The sequence below is a fragment of the Salvelinus fontinalis genome, chromosome 13 (assembly GCF_029448725.1).
Source record: "Salvelinus fontinalis isolate EN_2023a chromosome 13, ASM2944872v1, whole genome shotgun sequence".
In the NCBI taxonomy this organism is placed as follows: Eukaryota; Metazoa; Chordata; class Actinopteri; order Salmoniformes; family Salmonidae; genus Salvelinus; species Salvelinus fontinalis.
In genome coordinates, this window is record NC_074677.1 from 23,107,291 (window position 1) to 23,124,531 (window position 17,241).

Sequence of the window (17,241 nt, forward strand, 5' to 3'; positions counted from 1 at the left end):
TATGTGAGCTAAACATAAAAATACATTATTTAGAAAAACTCCTTAAAGTATAATTTTTTGAGATTACTAATGTTACTGTCCCCACTACAACAATGCTCATGAAACATTTCATTGAAATACTGTAGAATTCCATTCTGCTCCTAATGGGGAGTGTCAATATGGCCAGCAGGAGGCAAAGCCTCTCAATGACCAATACATCAGCAATCCAGGGTTTATATACTTTATTGAAGCAGAAGCACTGTGGCAGGGCAAGAAAGAGACCTAAGGGGGTCTTTGCCTTCATATCGTGTGAGTGAAGGGAAGTTACTCTGATGAAGTTCAATTTCAGTGGACACAACTTTTAGCCATCATTCCACACCACACTACACCTCCCACAATCCCCTTGGTTGGAGGTTGCCCAATACACAAATTACGGGCCAGGGGTTGGTTTGTTGTTGCAGAAGAAAGAGCTAAAGAAACAGTAATAAAAAAAAGTGAAGATAATATTTCAGTGAAAGTGTCGCATGAGGTAGGTCATGGGGACTAAATGCTCGATTATCTGACCTGTCTTTAATGTCCGCTTGATTCAAGTAAATAATTTTCGTTGTTAGCTTAGCTAACGAGCCAGTGAGGCAAGTTAGCTTGTGTGCTAACTAGCTTGCACTGTTTGAATTTGATAGATTTAACGTTGGCTAAGTCAGCTTGCACCGTTTGAATTTGGACGATGTAATGTTAGCTAGCTAAAAAAATAATTTAGTTAGTAAAGTTTGTTTGACACCTAAAATATGGACTATTCTTAAAACTGAACGTATATACTATATACTAGCTAAATAACGATCTACCGTTAGTTATTCTAAGTAACGTTAACGATGTGGTTACTATACCATGTTTGGTTTTGTATGTGTTAGCTAGCGTTACCGTTTCAGGATTGTCTGCACAAGAAGGTCACAAGTCTGAGGCAAAGCGATGTTTCAACCATGACTGGCTAACAACAGATGGCTGGCTAGTTAGCGAGAAATTGAATTCAGAAATGTTTATTTGATAACATTACCTGATAAAGTAGCTAACTGGCTATTCAATAATAATGTCACTAATAAAGCCAGTGAACAATCAGTGTACAGACCCGCTGAGTAAAGTGAACCTGTTGCTCTAAATATTTTCCTGTGTGAATCGTATTGTGACTGATGTCGACACAGCCAGGTCGCTTGGTTGGGTGGATATAATTTGTGGAACGTTCCAACAGGAATCTATTCCAAAAACTTCGTAAATAACAATGTTGCCAACAAACAACACATACAAAGTTGTATAGCGGCAGAATAAGATACCGGGTAGAATTGTGCTATTTCTTTAAGTTTTTCACTCACCGTCCACGTTTATTCCGAAAAATGTCTCACTCTGGTTGCCTATGGACAAACATTAAGAATAAGCTACGTAGTGAGTTGATGCTTATTCGGCAGCTAATTAGTTAGGTGAATTGATCATGCTACTGTGTATGCGTTGTTTTTTGGCATCCTTGTACTTCACGTTTTTGGAACAGATTCCTGTTGGAACGTTCCACAAATTATACCCATCCCGGTTGGTTTGCCTCCCTAATGTCTGATGTGAATAAATATAGGCTGTATAACATGACATGCGCCTTTTAATATAATGAGACTTGGAGCAAAGTGATTTTGCTACTCTCTAACAGCTTTCCTGTGTGGTGTTGCTGGGTGTGACCCTCCCTGCCATGAGAGCTGACCAGGTCCACAGCCACCCCTCCTTCTGCAGTTGATGGATCTGCAGCTGGTCTGGAGATGACAGACAGCATCAGGGCCTTCCTCCGCAATGTTGCGACGGTCAGACAGCAACACAACACACCCTGTCTGTCCACACACAAGTGATAGGCCGACACATAGGGTTAAAGGACTGTACAGCTATGACACTGAATCATGAGAATGTGTACCAACTACCAAGCTCTGTTTAGATCCATTAGGAACTATGTTTTTAGTTCAATTGAAGCCATCCGCGTGGCCCATTTAGCATTTTTCCTGGTTAATTAGTTTGTTTTTACACAAGACAAGTGAAATGTTTTGAGAAAATGTAAGCTTTTTATTTTTGTCTTGTTTTCTCTAGTCTAAAGGAAGTAGAGCAAACGTTGCTTTGGGGCAAAATCATAGTAGCCTACATTTAGAGACTTAACCAAATGTTTACCTTTGTGTTGTTTACCTTGAACCTTATCATCTTGCTTTCAGATGGCTAGTGATCCCCTCCACAAAAGCAGAACAAAAATTAGCCTTGTTTTTTAAAATTAATTTACGTTTTATTTCAACTGTGCTACTATGTAACCAAGTGCACTAAAGCACATGCTACATGACTTGAATGATATAAGAATGCATTTTGTATTTAAAACACTACTGTTGAACTTTTCAACCCACCAAGTCTAACATAGTGTTGTGTATAACATTAGAATAATGTGCTGTGTTAATTTCCTTTAAGTAATTTACCCCAGTCTGTGCATATTTTCTGTGTGTCCTACAGGGGATTAAGGACTCCATTTTGGGGATTGGAACTATCTCCAAGCTGGATGCCCGCATCCAGCAGAAAAGGGAGGAGCAGCGGAGGAGGAGAGCCAGCGGGGCCCTGGCTCAGAGACGGGCCCAGAGTGAGGAACGCAAACAGGAGAGGTAGGCACTGGCACGTAGGGCTGCAATACCCTATTCACACTGCCAAGCTGGGCTGTCCTGGTCATGTATCCACCACTGTTTCTGTAACTGTGAAAGGGTGATGGGAAAAAAGAATGTCAGAGCCAGCACACTTCTGTTCAGGTTGGCACAATATTGTGGGTATAAGAAAGGGTATACATGTTACATATCATAAAAGTCTACTGCTTAATAGACACTGATATTTTGCAATTTTATTTACATTTCTCCCTCTCTAACCGGATATGCTATTTCTAGTTGTGAACGGTTCATATTAGGGGCTCAATTAAATCCTTAACGCAGAAGTTTAGCTCTATTGCGCGATTGATATCCAATTGAGCCGACATATGCAGTGTTTTCTGTGAATGCAGTCTCCGCTAATGTGTGAACATGGCCTTTTATTTTAATTGCTCTATAGCACTGAACTTTCGCGATACAGATTGAGTTGCGCCCTACGAGTTATGAGTAAAGCCCTTTAATATGGATCCTTATATGGTGTCCAGTGTCCACGATAGGCCAAGGCCTATACCTTTTTGTGCCTATTAGTGACAATGTGTCATATTCTTTCTTTCAGTGAACCCAAATTAGCCAGTAGGATTTTTCAGTGCTGTGCCTGGAATGGGGGAGTGTTCTGGGTAAAAAATAACACGTTTCTATATTTTAAAACCATTTGATAAATGTATATCATGTATTTTTATGATGGGCAAATACTGTATGTAATACTACGTAGACATTGTTTGTGTTAGTAATCCCCCCTCCGATTCCCTTTGCAGCTCAGTCTGTTTCTCTTCTACCGTGTGTTTATTCCACTGCTACAGACTCTGACAGCAATAATCATCGGTATGTGTGCCTGCCAGGAACAGTGGGGCGGGTTTACTCCATTATCACATGCTTCATAGTGATTTGTTAAGAACCGTGGTAAAACCTGTCACTCAAAGAGCCATTTCCTGCCAGGTGACCCCTCTCTCCATGGCAACGTGTGGTCCTGGCTGGAGTTCATATTGACCTCCGTATTCAGTGCTCTCTGGGTGCTCCCTCTGTTTGTGCTCAGCAAGATAGTCAACGCCATCTGGTTCCAGGTGAGACCTCTGTTAGTTAGGACACAGATGATGATAGACATGTTTTGTGGTTGTTGTAACAAGGGTGGGATATAGCTGGTCAAGGAGAACTGATGCACGGTTGCCACTGGAGAGCACTAGTTGTGTATACTTTTAGTCTAAACGGAATCCTTGGGATGTTCCAACTCTGATGTCGCCCGATTTGAAATTGAATACTGTTAGGTAAGGGTTAGGTTTAGGTAAGAGTTAGGGTATTGGTTAGGTTTAGTTTTAGGGTAGGGACATCCCAAGGATCCCGGATAGTAGGGCTGCACGATATGGGCAAATCGTTTTTTTTTTTTTTACCAATGACCAACTGTTGGAATCATAGAAATCAAACTATTATTTGGATTCTATGGTTGGTGTTGTTTGGAATGACAACTAATGAAAAGGCCTGGTACAGTCGAAGTTGTTGTGACGGGGTAGAAACCTAAGTGTTGGACAGAGTTTCCCAGGGTACCTTTATTACATTTGAATTGATGGTGTTTTAAAGGAAGATTGGAGACTCTTGCGATATGGATATTGTACATGTCGATATTGCAATTTGATTAATTGTGCATCCCTACAGGATAGCACTAACCATACCTTTTATCATAAGCCAATTTAATGGGAAAGGGGGATACCTAGTCAGTTGCAGAACTGAATGCATTCAACCAGATTACGGTCCATGTTGACGATATAGTTTCCAGCAATGCTCGGGATAGAGTAGTGGCTTTGATACAGTTGAATGTCTCACAGTAGTTAAGAATTTCCCTTGTGTTATTGCTATCTATATTCTCTTCCAGTCTTGAATATTATTGCCTGAGGATCTTGTGATACGTTAACCTCCCATTTTACTGTGTAACACATGTTAACGCGCCCTCTGGTTGTCTGCTGTAGGACATAGCTGACCTGGCGTTCGAGGTGTCTGGTCGGAAAGCCCAGCCCTTCCCCAGCGTCAGTAAGATCATCGCTGACATGATCTTCAACCTCCTCCTCCAGGCTCTCTTCCTCATCCAGGTAGTACAGCAGTTGACATTCCCATGTGTCTTCAAGTTCATGAAGACTCACTATCAATCATGATCTCACTATCTGTCAAGAGGGTTCTCTAAGGTTATGTTGTAATTAAAACCTACAGGGGTCTTCGGTTTCAACACAGAGCTGTGATCCATTACCTTCAATGGTTTGAGTTAGTAATCAACATATTACCTCATCTTGTCTTTGTTGTGGTCCTCTAGGGTATGGTTGTGAGTCTCTTCCCCATCGACGCTATTGGACAGATGGTCAGCCTTCTCCACATGTCTCTGCTCTACTCCCTCTACTGCTTTGAGTATCGCTGGTTCAACCATGGTGAGCCTCCTTTCTACTCAAAGATGTATTTCTTGTCAAAGTATTATACTCATTTTAGGTAATAGGAACTGATTAAAATCTCAACCCATGTGTAACCGTTTCATACAAGGCATTGAGATGCACCAACGGCTGTCCAACATTGAGAGGAACTGGCCCTACTACTTTGGCTTTGGTCTCCCCATGGCTCTGTTGACTGCCCTCCCCTCTTCATATATAATCAGGTAATGCCACTAACATCTTCTCTCTTTCAAGCCATGCACGAAACACTTCCAATATGCAGACTTTTAGTCCTACTGATATCCCAAATCATTCTAGTGATCGATTAAAATCATACTATTTTTTTTCTGCTATAGTGGCTGTCTGTTCTCCATCCTCTTCCCTCTGTTCATTATCAGCGCTAACGAGGCCAAAACCCCAACAAAGCTATAGTGAGTATAGTGCACTGCACGCCCTAATAATGACCTGTGATCAAACTGATTCACTTGTGTGAAAAGAGCCAGTAAAATCTTCCCTGCTCACTCAATCTTTTCTTCCCCCCGTGTCTTCCACACATAGCCACTTCCAGCTGCGCCTCTTCTCTCTGGTTGTGCTGATTAGCAACAAGTTGTTCCACAAGACGGTCCACCTGCAGTCCTCCCTGAACTCGTCCATCTCCGCCGAGAAGCTGCCTACCTTTCCCCACGCCTCTCCTGCCCGCCATAGACACCTGCTCTCCAAGTGATGGCCACCGGGGTGGACGACAACGACAAGGGAGCAGCTCTGCTGCGCAGTAAACCAATGGAGCAGTTGATTCTGTCTGTGGAAGGATCTCTCTTATCAGGACAGGGGGAGGATGTTTGGTTTAAAGCTAGGTTTTATTGTGATTTTAACGATTTTACTATGGCCATTTTCATATTATTTTTGAGCACAGGTCAGGTGTGTTTTTAATGTGAATGACGTGTAAGGAGATTTAACTGCTGTGTGCCTCACACTCAAACACACAGGATTCTTATCTTATTCTCATTCAAATGTTTTGTTTTAATTGTTTTTTATGTATGATGTGCCATTTTAGTGCTTTAAATTCAGCACAAGCAGTCATATACATTGTTTTTCATCAACAACAACAAAAAATCTGCTCTGTTTGATTGCTACTCAAATGTTTTCCATGTTTTGCTTGTTTAATCTGTTTATCACCCCGTGGCTGATCCCAGACTGCTTTGTATAAAACTCTTGATGTGGAAGAGAAAAAGGAAAAGGGTTAAATTTTTGCCAGGACTCATGTTACTCTATGTTTTGAATGACAGACAGAGCTTTAGACACTGGTCACACGATTCTTGGTATTCCTTTGTTTGAGGAATCAGCACAGGGATGCAGCCAGTGACTAGATGTACATCAAAGCGTGTGTGACTAAAATTAGCCCCTTCTCCATTGAAGGGGGTGACATGTTTGCGACGTTCAAAAGTGGAGCACAAGAGTTGTGACATGTACATTTTTCTGTGTTGCAAGTGACATTCCTTTCACACTGATGGGATGTTGTCTTGTTAATAAATAGCTGTTTCTCTGTAAAGCCAGGGCGTCACTGATACTCCTCTGGCCGGAAACCCAGGAATAATCTTGTGGTGAAAACAAAGGGATACTTTTTTTTTTTCTGTAAGTGCTTTCTTTAGACTATTGTAATTTGTACACTTTCAGCATGGGAATTGGTCTAAACATCCCACAAAAAAGAGCATCCTTAATTCATCCAAATATATCACTGGTTGTTGTGTGTAAAGTAAGGCTAGCTGTTTTCTATAGTTGTGTATTAGACAGACAGGTGAAGCTGTATGACTCTGCTGCTTGGTCAGATCAGATGACACTGCCAAACTGCTTTATCTACTACTTTGTTCGACTCACTTCTGCTTCGATCAATTGTACACAGAACGCTGTAGTGTAGGTACTAGGAAGATGTCACTCCATTCTGACTGATTTTCTCTTGAAGGAAGAAAGGAAGGTGTATAGTGCATACCTTAACAGACAGGAGAAGCCCTCTGTGTTTATGTTCCCCTTTGAGCAGTGGCAAATCCAAACGGGCTGTGAGGGATTTTTGTTTGACATAATGCCACTTGGCTCTGAATGTTCAACCAAAACCTCACCATGGGGGTTACCATCAATCTTTTACCTAATCTTATCTAATATGTTGGGGGGGGCAGTATGTAATAATTGTAAGTGCATAGTATTTATGTATCCAGATTGCTATATGTGTGAGATTTTGTAAAAGTATTATGCCTAATTTCAATAAAATTGGTCAGTGTACACTATATCTAATCGGAAGTCATCTTGATTAACACAATTATTTTAGTCTAAAATATTCTATTGTAAACTGCTAAATGTTTCCAACATGGATATTTTATTTAAAACATCTCAACATTTGTAAAATAATTCACAAAATGTTGGTGTTATATTAATGTCCCAATGTAGGTGATACTTTACTACATAACTGGCTGGAAACTATTAGAGATATTTAACAATGTTAAAAAAACAAACATGGATGTCGCTTTTTATACTGCCAGACCAATTTTATCAAGAAGGGGATTCGCAGATTACTGTTCGATTTTGAGAAATCGCTCCTCCCTCACCGCGTTTTCCTGTTCACGTCATTGGCCAGAGCCAGTTCAGCTTAATCGAACTCCCTCAAGCTATTTTCTCAGCATTAAGGACACGTCACTGGAAGGAACAGCGATTTATCCGGCCTGTTTGAATGATAGTTCATTAACGAATCAGGAATGAGATCGTTTCCTGAGGGCCGACGCAAGACCAATAAACACGTTGCATAGCTTGGTTGGGCGGGATTCAGCGGCACACAAGGTTGTGTGTGAGAAAAGTGTATGTAACAGGAACGGAGTGGGTAAGTGCCGCTCAAAATAGCTGGCAAATCAACATATTCAACGAGATAGATAATTGAAATGCTATTTGGTTCTGTTGGTATGCATATTTTGAAATTGTGTAACTTTGAGAGTAAGTGGAAGAAGAGCTTATGTTCATTCATACAGCTAAAGTTAGCTAGCATGTAAAAAAATAAGGCTCAGCCCAGATTCCATTCAACTCGAGCCGTCTTTTTTACAGGAACGTAAAACCCACCAGATGGTTAACTATTTATTGCGTTTAGGACAATACATGCATGCATGCAGATTATTTGCTAGAGAATTAGCTACATTAACGACATTCGCTAGCTACTTGCATTGAACTTGACAATTCCTTAATGTCAGCTATTTAGCAGCATTTCTCAATTACCGGTGTTGCCATGTCTTAAACAATAATAGCCTGGGTTAATTAATTTGGTTGGTCAAGGCAGAAAAATAACTATGAATGTCAATAGACGGAAAGTTTGCAGCCTAGACGGAGTTGCATCCATTTCCTGGTTTGATTCCTCGCCACATCCAACCTGGCGGTGCGCGTGTCCTTATCTGGTTGGAACAGAGTTGGGCACGTCTTTAAACCCAGTCAGTGATTTCATTTGGCAAATAGTGTTAGTATTATAGAAGTTGGTTAATAGATCGTGTGATGAATTTAACACCCGTCAAGTGAGTTTTTCAACAAACACACTTGGGGTTAGTAGTAGAACTTACTCGCCCTGAGTTTGTAGACTGAAGCTCCATGTTTTTAAACCCAGAAATACAACAAAAAATATTTTTATTGAATAGATTTGCCTCATGACCAAGCTACTGATCAAGCTACTAAAAAACTGAATGACTGCTGCTCTGACTCATGCACAAGCAATGCAAATGTGGAATGGTGCTTGCTGCCTCACACCTACATGGTTCATTTAGATTTTCTTCCCAACAGGTACAAAGGGATAAGCTAAGTTATCCCTCCCTGCTTGAAGATGACGAAGTTGGGCTTCCTGCGGCTTTCCTATGAAAAACAGGACACGCTGCTGAAGCTGCTCATCCTGTCTATGGCTGCAATCCTCTGTAAGAACACACACTTTACATCCTTTTCTGTTACTCTACACTTATAGTATTCCTTAATAATAATGAGGGCCATTGTCACTTGACTCTGTGACATGAGTAGAGATGATTTAGACATGTTCTTTATTTCCCCCTTATCCTCAGCCTTTTCCACCAGGCTTTTCTCTGTGTTGAGGTTTGAGAGTGTCATCCATGAGTTTGATCCGTAAGTCCACTACCTTATTTTATCATAGTCCCCCCCCCCCCAATTGTTCAGATTGATGCCAGTTTGCTATTTATAATTCAAATGGTGTTCAAATCCCTTGCATGCTTCGTTTCTTCATCGTCAGGTACTTCAACTACCGGACAACCCGTTTCTTGGTAGAGGAGGGATTCTACAACTTTCATAACTGGTTTGATGACCGGGCATGGTACCCTCTGGGGAGGATCATCGGTGGCACCATTTACCCAGGTAGGTGGGATTACCTGTTCAACACAAGACTGTCCTTGAAGTTATTGGGTGACTATCTAAACATTAGTATGTTCCACTAAAAGAGACTGTCCTGTGTTAAGGTGGCTTTGGGTCATCAACTCTAGTGTCACCTTTTTCCCCCCTGTCATAAAGATCCTTTCTGTGGTTGTGTTGGCCTTGTCCACACATTATTCGGCAATGGCAAGCTAACACTGATAGAAGCTACTTGCCCTTTGTTAACTCTTTCTATTCTGTCCGGGTTCCCCCAGGTCATTTTGTGTACTCCACTGAGGTAGGCAGCTTCGTAGGTATGGACTTGTCCTGTGTTAACTCTGTGCCCTGTCCCCCAGGCCTGATGATCACATCTGCTGCCCTGTATCACGTCCTGAACTTCTTCCACATCACAATCGACATCCGTAACGTCTGTGTTTTCCTGGCTCCCCTTTTCTCCTCCTTCACTGCCATTGTCACCTACCACTTTACCAAGGAGCTCAAGGTAGGTTGCAGCACATCAGGTAGAAAGCGTAAAGAAACAAAGGTAACCTACAAACTGAAAATGCTCAAGCGCTCTGAGATGTACTTGTTTTCATATCTACTGTCTACTTCTTGTAGGATGCAGGTGCTGGGCTCTTGGCTGCTGCCATGATAGCAGTGGTACCTGGCTACATTTCCCGTTCTGTTGCCGGCTCCTATGACAATGAAGGTACAGAACATGCCTCTTCCCCACAGACATGCCCCTCTAAAAGACTTGGCCCTTGTTGTGATCTTTAATATATTTTCTTGTTTTTCTTTCCAGGTATTGCTATATTTTGCATGCTGCTGACATACTACATGTGGATCAAGGCAGTCAATACAGGCTCCATCTACTGGTCCTCCATGTGTGCCCTGGCCTACTTTTATATGGTGAGACTAATGCCTCTAAAATAAAGGAAAATATAAGGATCATTGACAATAAGGAACTTAGAAACTGAAAATTACAGTAACTCAATCCCTGCTAAAGGTTGACACTACTCTTATGAGGCTTATCTGAAGGAGGCTTACCATGTCTGCGTTTAAGATAAAGGAAAAATAGCAAATTACATTGTTACACTATATAGCAAAAATGTTCAACCAAATGAACACAACCCTTATGTCTTTGTCTGCAGGTGTCCTCCTGGGGTGGCTATGTGTTCCTGATCAACCTCATCCCCCTCCACGTGCTGGTCCTCATGCTCACCGGCCGCTTCTCCCACCGTATTTACGTGGCCTACTGCACTGTCTACTGCCTGGGAACCATCCTCTCCATGCAGATCTCTTTCGTCGGCTTTCAGGTAAACACTTACCTGTATTCTCTCCCTTCCAATACATACACAGCAGCTGTCCAGATGTTGCTCTGGACATGTAGTTAGACTGCATGTTATCTTGTGACTACAACATGGGTCCATAAATATGATGGCCCAGTATGATTTAAAAAGAATTATGATTATATATCCTATTATCACAAATGTTTGCCATTGGAGGGATTTTAGGATATTACACTCACTCCGTTCACCTCCTTGTCTCCATTGAAGCCTGTGCAGTCGTCTGAGCACATGGCAGCATTCGGGGTGTTTGGCCTGTGTCAGATCCATGCCTTTGTGGACTACCTGCGCAGCAAGCTGAACACTCAACAGTTTGAGGTCCTCTTCAAGAGCGTAATCTCCCTAGTGGGCTTCGTCCTGCTTTCTGTGGGCACCGTGCTCATGCTGACAGGTAAGAAACTCGCCAAGGATCTGCCCAGGAAAATACTCTCAATCAAGTACAGCTTAAGTATTTGAACTCCGGGCCAGAGCAATGTCTCTACTCGGTAATGTAGGCTTCTATTTACAGACCTGTATAGTTGTTCAAAGCCTGTTTGTTCTTGATGATTAACATATACACTGAACAAAAATATATATGCAACAATTGAAAATATTTTATTGAGTTACAGTTCATATAAGGAAATCAGTCAATTGAAATAAATAAATTAGGCCTTAACATGGATTTCACATGACTGGGAATACAGAATATGCATCTGTTGGTCACAGACACCTTAATAAGAAATGTAGGGGCGTGGATCAAAAAATGGGTCTCTGGTGTGACCTCCATTTACCTCATGCAGCGAGACACGTTTCCTTTGCATAGAGTAGATCAGGCTGTTGATTGTGGCCTGTGAAATGTTGTCCACTTCTCTTCAATGCCTGTGCGAAGTTGCTGGATATTGGCTGGAAATGTTGATCCAGAGCATCCATAACATGCTCAATGGGTGGAATATCTGAGTATGCAGGGACATTTTCAGCTTCCAGGAATTGTGTACAGATCCTTGCGACATGGGGCCATGCATCATCATGCTGAAACATGAGGTGATGGCGGTGGATGAATGGCACAATGGGCCTCAGGATCTTGTCACAGTATCTCTGTGCATTCAAAATGACATAGATAAAATGCAATTGTGTTCATTGTCTGTCGCTTATGCCTGCCCCTACCATAACCCCACCGCCACCATGGAGCACTCTGTTTACAACGTTGACATCAGCAAACTGCTCACCTACGCAACGCCATACAAGCTGTCTGCGATCTGCCCAGTACAGTTGAAATCGGGATTCATCTGTGAAGAGCACACTTCTCCAGCATGCCATTGAAGGTGAGCATTTGCCCACTGAAGTCGATTACGACGCCAAACCGCAGTCAAGTCAAGACCCTGGTGAGGACGGCGAGCAAACAGATGAGCTTCCCTGAGACTGTTTCTGATAGTTTGTGCAGAAATTCTTTGGTTGTGCAAACCCACAAATTCATCAGCTGTCCGGGTAGCTGGTCCCAAACTATCCCGCAGTTGAAGCAGCTGGCTGTGGAGGTCTTGGTGTGGTTACACGTGGTTGTGAGGCCTACTGCCAATTTCTCTAAAATGCGGCAGTGGCTTATGGTAGAGAAATTAAAATGTAATTATCTGGCAACAGCTCTGGTGGACATTCCTGCAGTCAGCATGCCAGTTGCATGCTCCCTCAACTTGAGACATCTGTGGCATTGAATTGTGACACAACTGCACCTTTTTAGTGGCCTTTTATTGTCCCCAGCACAAGGTGCACCTGTGTAATGATCATGCTGTTTAGTCAGCTTCTTGATATGCCACACCTGTCAGGTGGATGGATTATCTTGGCAAAGGAGAAATGCTCACTAACAGAGATGTAAATACATTTGAGAAATACATTTTGTGCTTATGGAAAATGTCTGGGATCATTTATTTCAGCTCATGAAACATGGGACCAAGACTTTACATTTGTTGTTCCTAGATCAACACATTCTCTAAATTTGAGGTCCTGCAGATTAAAAAGTATTTTAGGAACATACAGATATGGTTAAAGATAAAACTCATAACCCTATACCCAATAAATATCAGAACCAAGTGATTTGGTAGTGCCTTGTTCATTTGTCTTGACTTGACTGTGTTGTGATTGTTGCGTTTCTCAGGGAAGATCTCCCCCTGGACGGGTCGTTTCTACTCGCTGCTGGACCCGTCCTATGCCAAGAACAACATTCCCATCATCGCCTCTGTGTCTGAGCACCAGCCCACCACCTGGTCCTCCTACTACTTTGACCTGCAGCTGCTTGTCTTCATGTTCCCAGGTAAACACACTCACTCAGTCTGAAATGGTAGTCTTGCTGGTGAAATGACACAGCAGAGTGATATTTAGGTAAATGGATTGATCAGAATACTGTTGGGACAAAGGTACAAATAACATGTAAAGGAAAACATTGTGGTGATTTAATGAACCTGCTTTTCTTCATACTGACAGTGGGTCTGTATTACTGCTTCAACAACTTGTCTGATGCCAGGATCTTCATCATTATGTACGGAGTCACCAGCATGTACTTCTCAGCTGTCATGGTAAGTCGGCCTGCAGATTAGCTCTTGAATGAGAGAAATAATTGAAATGTGTAGTGTCTAATATACCAATATTTACTTTTGTAGTAGGAATTGCACATGGTACCTGTCAGTGCTCCCCTAGGCTCGATCCATCCATTATATTCATGCAGTCTGGCAACGCTTGATTAGTTTTCCCCTATTGTATGTTGTGCAAGCAGGTGAGCTCCCAGAAAGAGACTACGTTGCAAGTTATGTTCAACTGATTTGGCTGCTTCTCTCAGGTGCGTCTGATGCTGGTCCTGGCCCCAGTCATGTGCATCCTGTCAGGCATTGGTGTGTCCCAGGTCCTCACCACCTACATGAAGAACCTGGATATCAGTCGGCCAGACAAGAAGAGTAAGAAGCAGCAGGACTCAACCTACCCCATCAAGAACGAGGTAAGAGAGGAAGGATACATCAAGGCATCATGATGCAATATTGGCCCCCAGATGGCACTGTTCAATAAATGGTTGTTAATGTCACCTAAATGCAGCTTTGGCATGTAGCCATTTGATACTGGATGGCATTCAAACTGATGAAGTCAGGGCATGCATTTGATAAGGGTCATCATGGCCTGGTCCAGTTACAACCCTGTAGGCACTGTAGATCTGAAAGTAGTATTAGGTCCCTGATATCCTGTACCATTTTGTCTACCAGGTGGCCAGCGGGATGATTCTGGTCATGACCTTCTTCCTCATCACCTACACCTTCCACTCCACCTGGGTGACCAGCGAGGCCTACTCCTCCCCCTCCATCGTCCTGTCAGCCCGCGGCGGAGACGGTAGCCGCATTATCTTTGATGACTTCAGAGAGGCCTACTACTGGCTCCGCCACAACACCCCAGAGGATGCTAAAGTGATGTCATGGTGGGATTACGGCTATCAGATAACAGCCATGGCCAATCGGACAATTCTAGTGGACAACAACACATGGAACAACACGCACATCTCCAGAGTTGGCCAGGTGAAGTGTTTCTTTTTTCTTTTCTCTGTATTGATTCCTTTACATGGGACTGACATGTGGCAATCCTATCATATCTTAATGTGTGGTTGATACCTCTGAACTAAATATGAACTGTGTTTCTGTTGAACGGTAGGCCATGGCATCCACCGAGGAGAAGGCCTATGAGATCATGCGGGAGCTGGATGTCAGCTACGTCCTGGTCATTTTTGGTGGACTGACGGGATACTCCTCAGACGGTAAGTCTACAAAGCCAGTGGAAACTATCAATGCCCATCACTCTATGCAATCACTCTTGGATTATTACAGCTTCTTATTATTACATGATGCATATTATTACAGGTTCTTAACATATCTGTTTCAGATTAAGTTGTCATTGCCACATTCATGAATCAGATCAGTGGTAAATGCATTTATTGGTTTCATTTTTGATGAGATGAAAATGCATTGAATTGAAGGTTTTGTTGATATCAAAATTTAAATGCATCTTATTTTTAAGGTTGTCATTCGATTTGGGGTGGGGTCGCAATAAATTATTGAGGAAAACATGGGGTCCCCAGAAATTCTGGTGGTTAAAGTTTGAATAACTCTGCGTTAGATAATCTTTAATTTAAAAATATAACTCATGCTTTTGGTCTGCCAACACATCTCTCTCTCTGCAGACATTAACAAGTTCCTGTGGATGGTGCGCATTGGGGGCAGCACAGACACAGGGAAGCACATCAAGGAACACGACTACTACACCCCCACTGGAGAGTTCCGTGTGGACCGTGAGGGCTCCCCTGTCCTGCTCAACTGCCTTATGTACAAGATGTGCTACTACCGCTTTGGACAAGTCTACACAGAGGCCAGTGAGTAACCCTGCCTTATTATGACACTGTGGGTGTCAAGCTTCTATTCATATTGGCTCTAGTCCTGATGTTCTAACCCTTGTTCCAGAGCGCCCCCCTGGCTATGATCGAGTGAGAAATGCTGAGATCGGCAACAAGGACTTTGAGCTGGATGTGCTGGAGGAGGCCTACACTACAGAGCACTGGCTGGTCAGGATATACAAGGTATATCTCCTCCTTGCTATGGTCTTCTACTCTCATCTGTATTTATTCAGTCACCCGTAGAGTACCAGGCCAATCCAGACTGTATCGCTACCGGACGTGATTGGGAGTCCTATAGGGCGGCACACAATTAGCCCAGCGTCATCCGGGTTTGGCAGGTGTAGGCCATCATTGTAAATAAGAATGTTCTTAACTGGCTTGCCTAGTTAAATAAAAAATAATTCCAGAGGCTTAAAAAAAAAAAAAAAAATTCATGTAGACTACATGAAAAAGTTGAGATGTGAGAGTATAAATTCTATTTACTTATTTGATGCCAAGGAGTCAAAATATTTATTACGATTTATTAACGGTCTTTTTTACCTTCAGGTGAAAGACCTGGATAACCGAGGACTATCACGGACGTAAAGCCCTCTGACCCATCAGCGTTCATAAACCCCTTTTAGCACTGAGAAAGCCTTCCCCTGTGGTCTGCAGATGAGTGTGAAATTCAACTTTTAAAAAAATTGTTTTTATATATACTTTTGTTGGGATTTGCAGAAAGATTTTTTTTATTTTACCAATGTGGTGTTTCTCTCGTCTGGGAATGGCAGGAGGTGGTGTTTCATAATGTCCAATCAAATGTCAAATTATTTCTGCAATCAATGGCCAAATTAACAATATTGTCAGTCGGTGAGCTTTTACAATGTGGTCAATAAAAGCGGGATAAATGTGACAATGTCTGTCTGGTTTTGAATTTGCGTTGTATTTACAATACCATGCCATCTTTGGCAGATTTCTTTTTCCCAAAAGCTCTGAGTCAAGATTTGGCAACCATGCAACTCAGAATGCTTTTTTTTTTTTTTTTTGATTTTGCTTGCTGAATACCAAATGCATACAATAAGCAATAATGGGAGATGGTATGATTTGAACTGGGGGGAAAGAGGGTGGGTACTACTGTGTGTATATACAGTTTAAGTCAGAAATGTACATACACCTTAGCCAAGTTTTTCACAATTCCTGACACTTAATCCTAGTAACAATTCACTGTTTTAGGTCAGTTAGGATCACACCTTTTATTTTAAGAATGTGAAATGTCATAATAGTAGAATGATTTTATTTCTTTCGTCACATTCCCAGTGGTTCAGAAGTTTACATACTCAGTATTTGGTAGCATTGCCTTTTAAATTGTTTAACTTGGGTCAAATGTTTTGGGTAGCCTTCCACAAGCTTCCCGCAATAAGTTGGGTGAATTTTGGCCCATTCCTGGGCTGGTGTAACTGAGTCATGTTTATAGGCCTCCTTGCTCGCACAAGCTTTTTCAGTTCTGCCCACATATTTTCTGTGGGATTGAGGTCAGGGCTTTGTGATGGTCACTCCATTACCTTGACTTTGTTGTCCTTAAGCCATTTTGCCACAACTTTGGAAATATGCTTGGGGTCATTGTCCATTTAGACCCATTTGCGACCAAGATTTAACTTCCTGACTGATGTCTTGATGTTGCTTCAATGTATCCACATCATTTTTGTTCCTCATGAGGCCATCTAGTTTGAAGTGCACCAGTCCCTCCTGCAGCAAAGCACCCCCACAACATGATGCTGCCACCCCCGTGCTTCGCGGTTGGGATGGTATTCTTCGGCTTGCAAGCCGCTCCCTTTTTCCTCCAAACATTACGATGGTCATTATGGCCAAACAGTTCTATTTTTGTTTCATCGGACCAGAGGATATTTCTCCAAAAAGTATGATCTTTGTCCCCATGTGCAGTTACAAACCGTAGTCTGGCTTTTTATGGCGGTTTTGGAGCAGTGGCTTCCTTGCTGAGCGGCCTTTCAGGTTATGTCGATTTTATAGGACTTGTTTTACTGTGTATATAGATATTTTTTTACTGTTTT

The 17,241-nt window shown here is 42.2% G+C and overlaps 2 protein-coding genes across 3 annotated transcripts; both read left to right on the plus strand.

Moving 5' to 3' along the window:
- The first annotated feature begins 375 nt into the window (after nucleotides 1–375).
- LOC129868271 (etoposide-induced protein 2.4 homolog) lies at nucleotides 376–7,361 on the plus strand. The gene is made up of 11 exons (XM_055942091.1): nucleotides 376–508; nucleotides 1,667–1,814; nucleotides 2,497–2,642; nucleotides 3,232–3,292; nucleotides 3,431–3,497; nucleotides 3,612–3,736; nucleotides 4,634–4,753; nucleotides 4,972–5,083; nucleotides 5,193–5,304; nucleotides 5,437–5,511; nucleotides 5,639–7,361. The coding sequence occupies exons 2-11, from the start codon at nucleotides 1,773–1,775 to the stop codon at nucleotides 5,802–5,804; spliced, it is 1,026 nt and encodes a 341-aa protein (XP_055798066.1). The 5' UTR covers nucleotides 376–508; nucleotides 1,667–1,772; the 3' UTR covers nucleotides 5,805–7,361.
- A 496-nt stretch (nucleotides 7,362–7,857) lies between these two features.
- On the plus strand, nucleotides 7,858–16,088 carry LOC129868272 (dolichyl-diphosphooligosaccharide--protein glycosyltransferase subunit STT3A). 2 transcript variants are annotated; one of them, XM_055942093.1, is made up of 17 exons: nucleotides 7,859–7,946; nucleotides 8,885–9,012; nucleotides 9,154–9,214; nucleotides 9,339–9,460; nucleotides 9,811–9,956; nucleotides 10,073–10,163; nucleotides 10,257–10,363; nucleotides 10,606–10,770; nucleotides 11,011–11,191; nucleotides 12,926–13,081; nucleotides 13,252–13,343; nucleotides 13,604–13,759; nucleotides 14,019–14,324; nucleotides 14,458–14,560; nucleotides 14,984–15,172; nucleotides 15,261–15,376; nucleotides 15,740–16,088. In XM_055942093.1, the coding sequence occupies exons 2-17, from the start codon at nucleotides 8,925–8,927 to the stop codon at nucleotides 15,776–15,778; spliced, it is 2,118 nt and encodes a 705-aa protein (XP_055798068.1). In that variant the 5' UTR covers nucleotides 7,859–7,946; nucleotides 8,885–8,924; the 3' UTR covers nucleotides 15,779–16,088. The 2 variants fall into 2 exon arrangements, with proteins under 2 accessions (XP_055798067.1, XP_055798068.1); XM_055942092.1 differs by lacking the exon at nucleotides 15,740–16,088 and having other exon boundaries at nucleotides 7,858–7,946; nucleotides 15,261–15,451.
- Nucleotides 16,089–17,241: the final 1,153 nt, after the last annotated feature.